The sequence below is a fragment of the Pezoporus occidentalis genome, unplaced genomic scaffold, assembly GCF_034315485.1.
Source record: "Pezoporus occidentalis ecotype Australia unplaced genomic scaffold, CSIRO_AGI_Poc_V1 ctg277, whole genome shotgun sequence".
In the NCBI taxonomy this organism is placed as follows: domain Eukaryota; kingdom Metazoa; phylum Chordata; class Aves; order Psittaciformes; family Psittacidae; genus Pezoporus; species Pezoporus occidentalis.
Window position 1 is genome coordinate 99,997 of NW_026914686.1, and position 16,703 is coordinate 116,699.

General features: G+C 45.3%; 1 protein-coding gene across 10 annotated transcripts in view; it reads left to right on the top strand.

Annotated features, from left to right (window-relative positions):
* TANC2 (tetratricopeptide repeat, ankyrin repeat and coiled-coil containing 2) overlaps positions 1-16,703 on the top strand; it is a 218,872-nt gene that overhangs the window by 36,669 nt on the left and 165,500 nt on the right. For all 10 annotated transcript variants that reach the window (XM_062625109.1, XM_062625112.1, XM_062625115.1 and 7 more), the window contains exon 3: positions 2,418-2,517. In XM_062625109.1, the coding sequence (XP_062481093.1) occupies positions 2,451-2,517 (67 nt within the window). In that variant the 5' untranslated portion in view covers positions 2,418-2,450. The remainder of the gene's footprint in view (positions 1-2,417; positions 2,518-16,703) is intronic.

The following is a 16,703-nucleotide window of genomic DNA, read 5'->3' on the forward strand; positions in this document are numbered from 1 at the left end:
GTTTAATTAGGTTATACCTGAGCACTGATGGCACGGCTCCACACTGTCCTCTTGTCAGTGCAAGCTGGTGTGGGGATAGTCCTTAAACCTCCTTGCTTAATTCATGGGAACTTTGAGGTTCTGGGCTGTCCACTGCTACCATAAGAGTTTGATTCTGAGGAAGATTTCATTGTGGTTGATTGTCCTTCCAGTCTTGGATGGAACTCCAGATGGATACCTGGAGAGTATTCCAGTTCCAGCCAGGAGGTTGGAACTGGGTGAGCTTTAAGGTCCCTTTAACCTGAACCAGCCTGGGATTTTATGAAGAGCCACTTGAGTCTGCTTTTTCTTAAGTAAATCCCTCAGTCAGGTGTACGCAGGATGTTATCAGTGTAATGCTCAGTACTGAAGAGGAGGAAGAGTCACGTTCAGATTCAGGCAGCTCTCCAGATAGAAGCAGGAGTTGTTTACTGCCTGCTTGTTGTCTTGCTCAAAGCCTAGATAAATACACTTGGATTAGTGGGATGTTGGGGGGATTATAATATTATCATGTTTCAAGGAAATAACACTTTGAGTTCTGTTGCCTCCTCTTTACTTGTAAGGTCTACTTCATATTTCTTCTTCGGAGGTTGCAAAGGGTGTTGTGTGTGAAGTAGTTTATTAATAACAGACTGTGGGAGAGGAAGGATATGCAAACCCTCAAGTTTTCTTTCTATGTTGTGAGCTGGAACATAACAGCCGTCTAAAGGAATTAAATAAACAGAATTGAAATTGAAGACAATTGTGTTTGTGCCCAGATGGAAATCTGTTTTGTAGTCATGTAACAGTAGGTTGCTTCGAAGAAGGGCCTGAACTGTGTTTAGGAGCCCTGGGAATAAGCCGAAATACTGGCTGGTGGTGCTTTGAAGTCATTGCACAAGGGCTGGATGATACTCAAGTGATGCATAGATGGAAAGGAAACACTGGTGCTGTACTGTGTTTTCTGTTTGATACTGCATTCGTACATTCATGTGTGTAGACAAACATACCCCAAAAGCTGTTTGAGGAATCTAACAAGTGAATGCTAACTGCTGAGAGGCAGGAGAGGCTGAAGTTCATGTCACTGTGCACACTTAGTGGTGTTTGTACATCTGTGCTCTAAGCTGCTGCTTGGAATGTTGGTATCTCTCTAAGTCATATTAAAAGGACTTTCAGTGGCTTTAAATGTGCATATAAAGCTCCTTTGAACTGGGTATTGCTGTGTTGGTATAGTTCAGAATATTAGAGAAATGTGAAGAAATTCAAGATTGTATTTACTGAGCATCCTCCAAGAAGACCCTAATGGTGCAGGAAGAAAATCCTAATGTGTTTCTGTAACATGAATGTGTTACCTTGCAACTCTGGACTATTGTGTGTACAATGGAAGGAAACTTGTGGTTTGTTGCATGTCCTGATCAAAGGGTTGTTACTATTCTTTTGGTCTGGTTAGGAGCTGCTTTTGTTCTTTCTGTTTGATTCTTAACCTACTCTAATAAGAGGATGTTCCACCAGCAGAGGCTGTCAGTGTGTCTGGTGAACCAGCAGTTCAGTCTTTTATCTTCAACAGCAGAGACACAACCATGCTTTTTCTTTCCCAGGACATACAGAGCAAGGAAAATACATGGATAATGTTTGTTTGATTTATTTTCTGCACCAGTTAACTCTGGGTTTGAGTGGCTTCTCCTCCTCATGGCAATTTATTCAGCTCAGAGAAGACTTTCACAGTCAGCTAGCCCAGGAGCTAAAGACAGCGGGTTCTCTAGTCTGTGGGGTCTTGTCATAGAAATCACAGAATCCCAGACTGGATTGGGTTTAAAGGGGCCTTAAAGCTCCTCCAGCTCCAATCCCTGCCACGGGCAGGGACACCTTCCATAGAGCAGGATGCTCCAAGCCCCTGTGTCCAACCTGGCCTTGAACACTGCCAGGGATGGGGCAGCCACAGCTTCTCTGGGCACCCTGTGCCAGCGCCTCAGCACCCTCCCAGGGAAGAGCTTCTGCCTAAGAGCTCATCTCATCTCCCTTGTCCCATCACTACCTGTTGGCAAGATTGACTTCTGAGCAATGAGGAGGGTGCAACCCATTCTGATAGGTTTGGTTTTAATAGTAATGGACAGTGGAGGCAGTTTGCTAAATGCTGTGTCTTTCCCACTTTAATGGGATAATAAAACCATTGGTCAGAAGATGCAGGTCCTGCTAACAGAGCTGAAATCATCCTGGCAATGGCCTGGATGAACAGAAGCAAATGGAATGGAAGACTCTGCATGGATGTTGATTTCTATGGTTACAAAATGCATTAGCAGAATAGTTTGTCATCATTCTGATGTTTTATCTCTTTTAGCACTTTCTTTCTCTCATCCCAGTGATGTTTCCTAAGTTGGAGCGTTGCTCTCTTACACCCCTTGTTCTTTTGCTTCACGCAGTGTTTGGGTTACACGCAGTGGAACAGGATCGCCATGTTTCGAAACAGTCTCAAGATGCTGCTTACTGGAGGGAAGTCAAACCGCAAAAACAGGTCCAGTGGTAAGTAAATGTCACCTCCTTCTGCATGTGTGCCATTTATGGGTTTGGAAGGTTCCTTTCGTGTGTGGTTTGGTCTTTGTAATGGCTACATACTCAGTTGTTGATCTTGTAGACTCAAACATCATCACAGGTAATTTGAATATTGTCCTGTGATTCATTATTTAAAAACAGATGTCTGTTAAACTGTATGGAAACCATAACCTGTTTTACTGGGGAGATAAGATGGAGGTAAAGCAAATCATAGTTCTACATAATCCTGCAGTAAACTGACATCGAGGCTCATATTTCAGTTATGGAAATGAAAAAGAAACCTTTTTTTTCCCTCTGCAGTGACTGTGGTGGCTTGTGGCAGTGAAACCTTCCTCATAGGCAATACTTGTGATAGCAGCAGCAAATAGTTTTACATTTTTAAACAGGAAGGAGAGAGAGGAATGTGGAGAGATGGAATTAAGGAGAAATTGCCCAAGTTTAGTCACCATTTCTGTTAGTTTCCTCTTTCTACCACCCCAGAAAAGGACTTTACAGTCAGCCCTGGTTCCTATGGCTTGGCCTGGTTGATCCATGGAGGAGGTTAGGAGAGGTTGTAATAGTGAAGCAGTGCAGAAATCCTGAGATGCTTTAGAAACATTTTCATTTAACTCTTGTATTTGTTTCCCAAAGTGGAGTGCTGGCAGCGTAAGAGCTTTTAATTAGCTCTTTCATTTCTCTTTTTGAAGCCATCTGGCAGCACATTCTGAGTATTTTGGGATACAGCGTTTATTTGTGCCTGTGCATCTGTGTCAATAGTGTGAACGTACATTGCATGGGGAAGCACGAGTAGAGGTGCAGGGATGCAGCAGTGATAAACGCTGTAGAGCAGAGGGGCTGGTTTCCCATGTTGAAACAAGTTAATATGTGTTTTTCACAGTGCCAGAATTTCCCTCCTCACTTTTAATATCTTCCTATCTTTTATGTGGGGAAGGGGAGGTTGCCCTCAGTTTGTCCTGAGGTTGCCCAGTGGCAGCGCTGGGGTCCCTTAGAGCTCGTTAATGTTAATCTGGTGTCTGGTGAGAGGCCCTGTTTGTGCTGGTTGATCCTGGAGATCCTTGTCACAGAAGGTTCAAGCAGTGCATGCGGGTGTTGACTCCCTTGCATTAGTTACTGTACTTGGTGTGTACCTGCTGCAGTGGGGAAGTGTCTGTTTTGCAAAGAGCCTGAGGTCGTGGTTGTCATTCACAGCTCTTGCGAAGGAGATTTCCTTTCCTTCTGAGCTCCTCAGTGTTTTGTTGCAGGAGTGGTTAATCTGAGGGAGGTACCTGCATGAAGCACAGGTTTGGGGCAGACCCAGGAGCAGATGGCTCTGTCCTCTTGTGAGTCGGTATCCCGTGCACTGTAAAGTATCACATGCGCAGTTTAAAGCCCAGGAAAGCACAAGTCTTTTGGTGATACCGCCTTTGCGAAGTGCAGAACCAAGTCATCTGAAAGAGTGGTTTCTGTACAGAGCTCTGTCTTTGTCAGCTATTCTGTTATCAGTCCCCAGTATTCCTTCTGGCTTAGCTCCCAATGCAGTTTGAAGGATCTTGTACTTGCAGAGCTTTGCAAAGACGTGTTTCTGTTTTTTGTGAATGAAGAATGTTAGTTCTGAAATGAGATTTGATGTGGCTGCACGTCTGTCTTGGAGCAAAACAGAGATGGAGCGTCTTGAGAAAGACTGTGACAGTGTTTAATGGAAGAGCTTTTCTCTAGTGCCTAATGACTATCCTGTATGTTAAATTATTACAAGTCTGCCTTTGAAATCAGGTGCTTCAGTGAGAGGTTCTGTCTGGTGTTCTTCAGGGGAGAGAAGGGGGAATAAAGAAAGGAGATGAGGTTTGTTATATTAATAGTGTGTAAATGGAAAACTCTCTCCATTGAAAAATGATATTTCAGATTAGTGTCAATCTATCAAACTCTAACGTGACATTAGATGGGTGCACTGCTGCCTAGATTTTATACATAAATACATTTAATTCTGTATTTCTTTAGTAAGGAAAAGCAAACGAGTAACTCTTCCATGTCTGTAGCATGCAGAAGTCTAAGCCTGAAATTTGCTGCTTTATTGCTTTGCAGTTGTGGAGAGCTGCAAATTTGATGCTTTAAAAGTTGATATAAAAGGAGACTACTTCTCTAACCATATGCAGCAGGAGTTTGTGACCCTGTCACTGGCAGTGACAGAGTCCTGTACTGGTCTAAACAACCCAGCATTGATACACCTCATCTTCCTCATTTCCTAAACCTCAGGGCTCCTTTTCTCTTCATCCTCTGTTCCTTCCTGCTCTCTTGGTATGCAAAGGAGCGGATCCTGAGGAATCCTCCCACCCCCTGGAATAAAGGCATGTGTGTAGCAGATCCAAGGGTCTCTTCTCTAGAACTTTTTCACACAGCGAGTGCTACCTTCAGGCCACCTCTGTCACTGATAGGATTTGGGGTGGGTTGTATTGGTGGGTGCTTCAAAAAGATGGGGTATTTATTGACTTTTAAACACTATTTTCATTATTAGCATGACTTAGATTGCCAGTCAGAAGTTGGAAATGAAGCTTCCTGATGGTTTTGGTGCTCTGATTTGCCCCAGAAGCTGTTTCTCCATGGGGAAGTGTGATCTGGAGGGTAGAGTGCCCCAACAGCCAAGGCAGACGAGGCCAGAACAACCCTTGTACATGGGGCTTTTCCCATCCCTGGGAACTGGGAACAAACTAAAGATCTTGAGTTCTGTGTTGTGAATATAACGTGTTGGAGGTTTCAGGTCTGCTGTTGATCCACCTTCTGTGGAATGACTGTAAGTTCTGTAGGTGGGTGTGAGCCCACTTGGGTGTCTCTAGTGTATGTGGGTTTGGATGAAATTCCCATGTCTGCATCTTCATTTCCTACACTCTGGTCATTTTGCCTTGCATTGCTGGGCTGACGGTATTGCAGGGCTTTTATGGGGGGATCCAAGTGAGCACCTTGGGTTTGAAATGAGTGTTCTTGGCAGTGCCTTTCATTTGCAGTAGTGCAGTTAGTAACGGGGTCAGCCAAGTCAGATGAACAATCCCTAGGTGTTGTGGTTTTGATAATTCTCCATGATTAAAAGAGCCCTGGTAGCAGTAACAGGAAAATGCCTTCTTATTATTCCTGCTTCAGCAAGTGCTGAGCAGCTCCTCTGAAGAGCTGTGGTTACCATTTGTTTTGACTCTGATGTGGTGGGTGCTTTTCCTTTGCTGCTCTTAATGCTGTTGTGGTTCAGGAGCACACACAGTATTTATCAAAGAAGAATACCACTTAGATGTACAGTTACATGCAGGAATGCCAGTTAAAATACAGGCACTTGTACTGCAGCATGAGGTGGGGTCATCTCCTGTGGTTAATTCTGTGTGTCTCTCTGTGTGTGTGTGTGTGTGTGTGTAGTTTCCCAACTCATAGGACTTAGTAGCAGCCCACTGCATGTGGTACAACTCTGTGCATGGGTACTCATGCATGTAGTTAATCTCTTGTCTTAACAGAAACTCTCTTGTGGCCCAAAGGCACTCGAGGCCTTTTTCAGTAGTGCCTCGAGGACACATTATGACTGCAGTAGCATTTTGATGAGGCTTTTGTTGTCTTCTGTCACAAATGGCCATTCCATTACACCAGTGTCTAAAGCTGAAATGGGATCTCAGTATACTTAAATATTACCTTTCTTTTTCTAATCTAAATTAATTTACAGAGAGGTGCAGACATGCACCTTTTGTGACTCCTGTTTGGCTAAACTTACTCAGGATATGTTTGATTTAAAGCACTGTGCTTTGCTCCATCCTTGTGTTCCTGCTGGTTGAAGCTCCAGCATGATTATTGTGGCCAGAAGCCCTATGGTTGGGGCAAGCAGCTGCTCTAAAACCTGCAGGTAGGCACTCCTGCCTGTCGCTGCTTGTCAGCTATGGTTTTGAGGCTTCTTTCCCCCTAATTCTGCATTCTATGTTCTATGCAAGTCCTGCATCCAGCTTGGGGCCCCAGCACAGGAGGGACCTCTCATATTTGTCTGCAGTTTGCTTGCTTCTACTGAGCATTCATTGATCTGGGTATGTATTTCAGCAGTTCACATCTAATCAATCTGCTAATATATTCGTTCCAATACCATGTTAATGAAGTAAGCCTATGTAATGGATCCAGTTTTTCCACCTATTGCAGTTGCCTGTGTTTCTTTTCCAAGCAGATGGCTTATTTCCTTCTTACATTATCATGTTTGATTTACACTACCGTAAGAGCTCAGATTCGCTTTAGAACCCAGTAAAATTCAGCTGCAAAACTCTGTTTTACTTAGTTTTATTCCTCCTTATTTTGTGGAGTCCAAGTCCAGGAATTTGCCTTTTATTTCTGGGAGAGGCTGAGGTAGATTCTTAAAGTATTCTTGTCTTTATTTCTTTTGCATGTTAAATATATCTGAGACATCTGTTTCTTTATAAAGCAGCCCAAAGGGTCTGCTCTTTACTTCTGGGTTACTTAGGGATTGTGTCTTACTTGTTCTTGGTTGATAAAATGCACGTAGTTTCTATCTGGAGCTTACCAGCTGCCTGTCATTCCTGATGGTTTTGGTGTAGGATTTTTATTGCTCCTCTTTCCTGGTTCACAGGAGAGCCAATTACTTCCAACTTCCAATGTATTTATGGGGCCTTTTGGAACCTGCACTTTCTATTTGAATTCCAGGACTAAAAGAGCCCTGTCAGATGCTCTTCTCTTTTGATTCTTGCCTTTCCAAGATAAAAGGCATTTTGGAAGGTCTCATCACTGCTTTGCCAGAACTCCTTACAGTTTCTGATCTGTCTGATCTCCTTTGGAACTCTGAGCATCATTTTTACCCCCAAAGAGTTTGAGAAGGTCGCAGTTGCTTTTTGGGTTTCGTGTCTGAAAGGAATTGCTGAGTGGTGAGATCCAGCTGATGGCCTACAGAAGGTATTAGAAGCAAGGTATTAAAAGACCAATCAGACTTTCAGAATGCCTCGTGGTGCTGAGTACCGAATGTGTCCACATGCTCAAGGTGTTCCATCCAACTTCAGACCATTTTCTTCCAAAGCTGTTGCTATTTGTTCTTAAATCCGTTTTGAAACAAGTCTGGGCTATGCTGACAAACCCACAGCTCCTCTGACCACAGGGAAGTCGTCCTTGAGTTTATTGAGAGTGAACTGACCCTTTCTTAAAGCTTTTCATGTACAGAATTTTGGGTTTTCCCTCTGAAGAGGGACGTAGATCGGGAGGAGCTGTGTATACACACACATTGTTCTTACTAAGGCACATTGATTTGGGCAGACTGTGTCCCGTTCAGATACCAAGTGCTCTTCCCAGCACATGGACAATAAAGCTTTTGCCTCAATCCTGCACAGCTATCTCAGGGAGAATTTTAGCAGCCACTGCCCATATTGTCCTAACACACATTTCTTTGCTTCTGATCCACGAATACCTTTTTTATAACACCACAGATGTTAACCTCCCTTGCTTTATAGCCCACAAATAATCCTAACTTGACAGCTCTGAGCAGTCCTGCCCTGTGTTTGTGATGGTTTCATTAACTCACCTGTTCCACTGGAGTTGATCAACCTGTGCTGCTTCATGCTCCTGTGCATGTGTGGGGAGCAGGGATGACCCAGCTCAGTCAGCCTGGGCCTTGCCAGTGCTTTCACACATTTGAACATCTCCAGCTGTAACAACACGAGTGTTGACTGAGGTTGGCTGCATCCAGTGGGGGGGAACAAGTGGGGGATGTCCTCACAGACCTGCTCTGTTGCCACAGCCTGAAAAGTGACTTTATTATCTGTTCAGTGAGTTTTGTTCTCATCTTCTTTGTGGCCTTTTCCACCCACTTGAGATGGAATTTTTGTTTCATTCTTTATCTTTTTTGCTTCCATCAAATACAGACATATATACTGATTTTTTTCCCTAGAGGGATTTTTAGTCCTTTCTCAGTGTTGCCTGATTGTTATCTGTGGTGCTATATCATGGAGTTCCAGACTGGTTTGGGTTGGAAGAGACCTTAAAGCTCACCCAGCTCCAACCCCTGCCACGGGCAGGGACACCTTCCACTGGAGCAGCTTGCTCCAAGCCCCTGTGTCCAACCTGGCCTTGAGCACTGCCAGGGATGGGGCAGCCACAGCTTCTCTGGGCACCCTGTGCCAGCGCCTCAGCACCCTCACAGGGAAGAACTTGTGCGTTAGGATTATGTTTGTCAATGGGGTAATACCTCATCTTGTGCCCTCGCACATGAGCACCCATTTGTGCTGACCAGTACTGCAGGAGAGCTCACAGCAGCTCGTTTTGTCAGTCTTCTTATTGTGTGTGAGGTGGGTCAAGGTGTTGAGCTTTCCAATGCAGTACTGCACAGGGGCTAAGCAAAGCAGAAGCATCAGTTCTCTTACTAAATCTAGCAGTTTTTCTGGCTAGGGAAAGAAATACATCAATATCCTATTGCAGTCAGACTGTGGTGACGCAGGTGTTTCAGGGGACAATAAAATCTGTATATGCTGTGTAGCTGTGGCTGTATCTGGAGTTTGGTGGTGTTACGTGTACCCGCAGATTTGTGGTGACCTCCCATTGCTGTCTTACTCTCTCTGAACCAGGAGAGGGAGCAGATGTTTTCTGGCTAATCACATATCAAAAGCTGCTGAAACGCTCCATGCTGACATGCAAAGGAGGTAAAGTTACATTTTCCACATCAAATGACTTTGGCTTCTCTTCTTCATCCACAAAATTCCCATAGGCAGCTCATGAGGAATATGGACACTTGCTTGAAAGAAACTATTAGAAGTAATTAGAGGGATTTGTTGAGCCAAACTGTTGGGAAAGTGGAGTGTCTTTTCCAGCATGTCTGAGGAGACCTTAATAATCAGCTGCTTAAAATCCCAAACAAGGCAATGAAGGAAGTTGAAATCACTGATACAAACCTGTTTCATGTGTTAATTCAGAAAGAACACTGTGATGTCTGATGGCAGATCACATGTAACAAACCCAGATTCGTTGAACTGAAGGCATGATTCAACCAAAACACATAATCTGTAAAAATAGATTTCTCCTTTGATCCAAGCAAACTGTTTTCCACAATCCTGGAAATACACCAAGTATTGAATGTTCTAAAGAAATTGATTTAGAAACATTCAACACTTGGATGGTGATTTTGCCATTTTACCTTAGTGTGATGAATATATAATGTGTTTTTTCATAATCAGAGTTGGAAGGGACCTTAAAGCTCCTCCAGCTCCAACCCCTGCCACAGACAGGGACACCTTCCACTGGAGCAGCTTGCTCCAAGCCCCTGTGTCCAACCTGGCCTTGAATGCTGCCAGGGATGGGGCAGCCACAGCTTCTCTGGGCACCCTGTGCCAGCGCCTCAGCACCCTCACAGGGAAGAGCTTCTGCCTAAGAGCTCATCTCGGTCTCCCCTCTGGCAGGTTAAAGCCATTCCCCTTGGCCTGTCCCTACAGGCCCTTGCCCAAAGCCCCTCTGCAGGTTTCCTGCAGCCCCTTTAGGCACTGGAGCTGCTCTGAGGTCTCCCCTTCAGGAGCCTTCTCTTGTCCAGGCTGCCCCAGCCCAGCTCTCTCAGCCTGGCTCCAGAGCAGAGCTGCTCCAGCCCTCGCAGCAGCTCCGTGGCCTTCTCTGGACTTGCTCCAGCAGCTCCAACCTTTCTTTGGAGCAACATAGTCTAAACAAGGCATCCCAGCACCCTGTCCATGTGAATCCCCAGTGAATTGACTTCCCTGGGGAGATTAATCCAATACCTGATTGAAACAGGGAGTGGCTGAAGTCAAACCCTTTTGCATTGCCTGGAAGTGTTCTCTCGTACAGCACAGTAGGAGTATTCCCAAACAAAATGTAACTAGACCTACTTCATTAGTTACTCTGTTAAATGACAGGTGGTTGCTGGATGCTGCAGGAGGTACAAGGAGTGCAGTGGAAAGTGCTGCTTGTATTTGCCCAGACCATACTTTGACCAGACCAGCCTTTGCCCTTGGACTACTGTTGGGTCTCTGTGTGTGTACAGGATTGCTGCACTTACAGTGCCCTCCCAGCCTTTGGAGCGTGCCTAGGGGCAAACCTTGCCTGTGCTCCTGCTCTCCCCTGAGGGTATTTGGAAGAGGTTGGTTTGTCTTCAGGGCTGAACCCTCTGTCCTTACATCTCTGTTAACCAGCTCCATTTTCATCTCACTCTCTTCATTATTGTTAATCCTTGTTAGTGTAAGCAGGCCTTTGCTTAAATTTCCACCAAAGATGTTGGATTTTTCCATATCACTTTTTTCTCCTAGTTCCTAAAGATAAATATTATTTATATTCAGTGTGACTTATCCATGGGATGTGTTGATTCTTGCACCTGTTTATTACATTGACAGATGTTGAAACCATCTCTCATCATCCTAGAGTTATGTTCTATGTATGATTCATGTTTTCGAGGGATTTTTGCGCGCTTATTGGCCAGCCTATGTATGACTTAGTGATGTACAGCGACCTGTTCTAGTGTGATGTCTGCAAACATGATCCAGTGCAGTTCAGTGGAGGTTAAACTTAATTCCCTTCTGCATCCTTTTCCCAGCCTCCAGGGTTTCTCTAGGCCTTTGCAAGGGTGGCTTTTCTCCTGTGCCTTTTGCAGCTCCCAGCTCAGGACTGTGGGTACCAAGGTCCTGGTTTTGTGAAGACAGAGGTTTAACTGCGTTCAGATAGGTGTCTCTTTGTGCTGAGTGTTGGCGAGCCCAAGTCTGGAATGTTGTTATTCCTTTTTGGAGCTGCATTCACTCTTCTTGTTTTCTTTCCAACCCAAACCATTCAGTGATTCTCTTTATCAACAGTTGCAGTGAGCACCAAGTTCTTGCTTTAAGTGCTTGACATCCATCCTCCCTGTTTAATGGAGATGCTTGTCTCTGCTGGTGGTTCTTTGTACAGCCAGCAGTGCTCACCTCTGTCCTTGAGATGCTCCAGATCATCACTTTACAAGAGATGTGGAGTTGTGAAAATAGAACTTCCTGGTTTGTTCTGGGGGAGCAAATGTTCCTCCTGTGCAGCACCTCTTGGGAGCTGTGGGAGCCACACCTGGAGGCACTTCAGGAAGATCGGGGCACAATGAGACAGAAACCAGATGAAACAGAAGCTACTTCTCAGTGTGTGATGGCAGCAGAGTGGGGCTGTCATAATATTTGTTTATTAATTCAAGGCAGTTTTCTTAATTTTCTTCCTGTTGTCCTAAGGGAAGTATTTCCTGACCACCTTTTGGGGAGGGAATTGTTCCTCAGCTCCATCTAAACCTGCCCTGGTGCAGCTTGAGGCCGGTTCCTCTTGTCCCATCCCTTGTTCCTTGGGAGCAGAGCCCAGCCCCTCCTGGCTCCATCCTCCTGTCAGGCACTTGTAGGCAGCCATCAGGTCCCCCCTGAGCCTTCTCTTCTCCAGCCTGAACCCCCAGGTCCCTCAGCCCTTCCCCATCACACTTGTGCTCCAGGCCCTGCACCAGCTCCGTTGGCCTAACTACGAAGTGGGGAGGGATGTGTAGGCTGCTTGGGCACTTAATAAAATCCTTTGTGGGATTACCTGTATTAGGTTAAGCTGAAATCTGTGCTTTTTAAATTCAGTAGGGTCACAAAAAAGAGAAGTCTATTGTGGAAAATGAAAGAAGTGTCTTCTTTTGATGAATGCGAATGTAATGCAGTCACGATGTAACTTGTACAAGGCTGTTCCTTGGTTGTTCCATCAGTGGGTGTTTTGTGTGCAGGTTCTCAGGCATCACAAGAGGTTAATGTCAACTTTGGGGTTGTTCTGTCTGTTCAAGACCCAAAGTCTGTTAGTATTTTGTACTGAGACTTGGCACCAGCAGTGATTTATCCCAGGGTGCTTTTTCCAAATGAGTCTCTTTAGGATCCTGTGCATGAAAGAAACCAGGCAGCTGGCCTTGCTCCAGCGTTGGGGAGAATGGATAATGGGCAGCTCTGGGCCAGGGAACTGGGTTAATCTCCTGCGAAGGGCAGAGGTCTTGTGGGCTTCGGAGGGAGGAAGAAAGGGAGAGAGGAGACCGGTAGGTTTGCATGGCTATGGGCAAGGTGTCCTTGTGGCTTGTGCTGCTTCTGGTGCCTAGGCCTTCGCTATGTGCTGTGGGTGACAGTGCTGACAGCAGAGAAGGTGGCTTGGCTGTTAGCCTTGGCTGCTGTAGCAAGAAGAGAACGTTGTGGAAGAGCCTCCTGCCTTTGTGATTCTGTGATTTGACTTCCTTATTGCGGAAGCCCCTTTCAGTGAGCAAGGACAAGGTTCTGTGCGTGAGCACTGTGTGCTGTTGGGGTGGCTGCAGGTACTGGTCGAGGGTTAAAGAACTCCACGGAGCCTGGTTTCTTTGTGCGTGTGCTATACTTCCCCCCTATTTGTAGGTAAATTGGGGTACATCTTCTGAGTGTCTTTACAACAGAAGAATGTCTCCCTCTGCATTGGTTATTACATTGCAGAGTTCTCAAGTCTCTTCACATTTTAAATGGATTTTAATGAATTAGCAGTCATCTGAGTTGAAGTTAAAACTAATTTTAAACTTCCCATGCATTTCCTAGCATGAGAAGTCAGCGCAATCTCATTATGTTACACATCTGTGTGTGCTCATCGCGTGTGCTGCTTGTAGGGGTGCTCAGTCATGTGAGCAGTTTTTAGGGCTGGAAGCGATTCTCTATTCAGGGGGTGCTTTGTGCTGTGGTGCTTGGCTTTGCTTGGATAGTGACGTAAAAATATATGTAACGTAATGGCAGCAAAGAGGTCAACCCATAAACCCCATGCATTTTCATGACGCAGATGATACCAATTCACCAAAGATACTCTCTGAAAACAAATTCCAGCCCCCATCTCCTAATTTAACCTGTACATGCCAGAAACAACTGTGATTTTCAGATATTGATTTGTGCTGTAAGACAGGAGTGAAGCCAAGAAACCTTTGCCAGCAGTGGTTTGCTGCCAGCCTGGTCTTATTCAAAGACCCCTTTTATTTCATGTCATGTAATACTGATGCTCAAATTGCAGCAGTTGCTTGTGTGCATCAGAGAGACTGGGAATGTTCATCAAATGGTGGTAAAAAGGTGACTTTGGCAGTAATTTAGTGGTGTGGAAATAATGCACAGGCTGACAAAGACGACTGTTGCTTTCTTCATAGAGTGCCGCAGACCTCTCCAATCACTGTAGCCCACAGTCTGGGGAGCTTTGCTCAGCAAAAGTGATGGAAAGAGCAGGAAGATAAAGGCTCTGAAAGGGAGATTTGAGAAGGTCCTGGGCTGCCAGTATGTGCAGTGCTTGATAAGAGAGGTCGTGAGGAGCCGCACTGCTGGGATGATATTTATAGTAATTAAATCTCTGTAAATCTGCCTTGTGTGTGCTAATCTTAAACTCTTACCTAGTTTGAGGGTGAATTTGGAAAATACATGCTTCCTGTTAGAAAACACAGATAGGAACTGACGTGACAGACTCTTACAGGTGAGGTTAAGATTAATCCTGCTTTCTGAATTGGATGTGTAGGCCTGAGTAGTGGGCTCAAGGGGTTTAGGTGGTTCTGTGCTCACAAGGCCAGGTATTAAAGCAGGCCTTTGCCAAGGTGCTCACCGTGAGTGCCCAGGTCTCCTGCTAGCACAGTGAGCAGTGATCCATGGCTGGATTGAAGAGGAAAGGATGGGAAAAGGATGCATTGGACTGGTTTTGTAGGTGTGAAAAGGATGCATCAGAGTCCAGGTGCTTGTTTGCAGAAACCTATGTTCTTGCTGGTGACACTTTATTCACTATTCATCGGATCAAACAGGTTGGAAAAGACCTGCAGACAATCTTCCCACACTAAAAAGATAGCAAAGCAGAGGGTCTGGGTTCTGATTAACACACACTTCATACGGTATAGGTGTCTCTGAAGAAAATACTCATTTGTTATCAGTAGTGAGAAACAAGGATGCTGCTTTTCCCCTATGAAACAGGGAAGATGAATTGTATCTCAGATCAGATGTACCCGATTCTTTCCAGTGCCGCTTAAGGGGTTCGAGATGAAGGCACTGATCTGTGTCACTGACACCTAAACGTGAAGGATTCATTCTGCCCAATGTAACTCAATTATATGAGCTCTTAAGAAGTGTGTGTACCTGTACATGCAAGGAAAATCCTCACTTCTCCTTGTCCTGAAGGTCAGGGGGAGCAATGCTGACACTGTCTCTTGTAGGAGTCTTAAGCTAATAAATTTCTTATGACAGGGGATGTTTCCTCACTGTGTTTAAGTACAAGCTGCCAACACAGTAGGACCCTAATTCCAGTTCAGGCTTCCAAGCTCTGCAGTAATAAAAATAAACACAGACTGCACAGGAAGAGAGTTCTTCTTTAGTTCTGCTGTTGCTCTCAGCAGCCGTGTGGCTCCCTGGCCCTGGGAGTTGGGCTTTCTTGTGCTTTTTCATGACCAGCAAACAATATGAGTAGTTGATCTGGGATGCCTAATGACAGGCAATGGACCTTCACGTTCTAATGTATGTTTATGAGGCATTTGTACTATCCCTGGCAGTGTTCAAGGCCAGGTTGGACACAGGGGCTTGAAGCAAGCTGCTCTAGTGGAAGGTGTCCTTGTCTGTGGCAGGGGTTGGAACTGGATGAGCTTTAAGGTCCCTTCAACCCAAACCAGTCCGGGATTCTGTGGTTCTGTCACACAGAGTTCCAGCTACATGCTCCTAGAGGTGAGGTTAGTGCATCAAAATGTAGTGGGGATGGAGAGCAAACCCCAAAATAACTATTGGAAAGGTTCCGAGGCATTTTAGCAGTGCTCTCAGTGCTGGGTGATGCTTCACTGGATCTGTGCTGCAGCTCCCTCAACAAACACACTGTAGCCGTAACTTGTACCCTGCTTCAGCGACCTTCCTCCATGAGAGGGACGTGTGTGATAAATGGATGGACTTAAGTACATTTATGAATTGCCAAAGCCTCTTAAGCCAAACTGCTATTTTTACTCCATTAATTAGAATGTTTCCGTATTGCAAACAGTGCTGGTTTCACCCCCAGCAGATGGCTTGCTCCACAGGAGATCTGACAGCATGAAGACACCAAATGCGCTATTCACTGATGGATGTTTTACTTACGGCTTTCCATTGGATGACTTTGCATTTCTTTTCCATGGTACAACAGGAAAAAACACAGCTTCCAGTTTAAACCATTTAGCAGCTGAGGCAAAGCACAACAAGTGAACCAGGTAACAATCTTCCTGAAATGGTTTTCATAGAATCCAGCTTGTTCCAAGCCCCTGTGTCCAACGTGGCCTTGAACACTGCCAGGGATGGGGCAGCCACAGCTTCTCTGGGCACCCTGTGCCAGCGCCTCAGCACCCTCACAGGGAAGAGCTTCTGCCTAAGAGCTCATCTCAGTCTCCCCTCTGGCAGGTTAAAGCCATTCCCCTTGGCCTGTCCCTACAGGTCCGTGTCCAAAGCCCCTCTGAGAGTGGAGCCCAGAGCTGCTCTGGGAGGGGCCTAGTCACTGGGACTGATTGTGCTGCAGCTTTGAGCTCTGGCTCCTGCCTGGCACCGGTTCCAACAACTCTGTTTGGAAAACAGTTGGAATGATGCAGTAGGTCCTGAGTTCCAAAAGGAAAAGCTTCAGTGTAATGCTGAGGTGGGTTTGCATTGCTGTTTGGGCGCTGAGGGGTCAGTGTAGCTCAGGGGGTCTTTTCTTCCCTTGTTTGCATCAGATGCAGTTCAGACACACCCTGCATGACTCCTCATCCTTTCTTCTCCCTCTTCCCCATTTTGTTTGTTTGCTAATTTGTTTGTATAATAATGCTGGAGAGTATTAATAGGGGTCTCAGCTGAGACATGGAAAAAGATGGATTGAAGACATCCTATTTGATAGGCAGAGTACACTGTTTAGTTTGCACAGTGGATAATAAGGCTTTAAATTATTACTGCCATTCCTTCTCAAATCAAACACAAATATGTGATTGCACACTGAGGGAGGAAGCAGGGACTGGGATGGGGGTATGAGTATCCCAGAGTGCAGAGGTCGGAAGGCTTAGATAAAGCCAACTTTTAACATCATGGCGCACTTATGTGCGTGTGTGTTTAACTTAGTGTTATTCAGATCATTAAGCAGTGGTAATAATAAATTTGCTGTGAAACTTAGTAAGAACAAGTGGAAGTACAGTTCTGTTTGTAGCATTACTAGTGGGAGCTGCTTTCGTTTATGAATACAGAGGTTTCAAAGAGGATTTG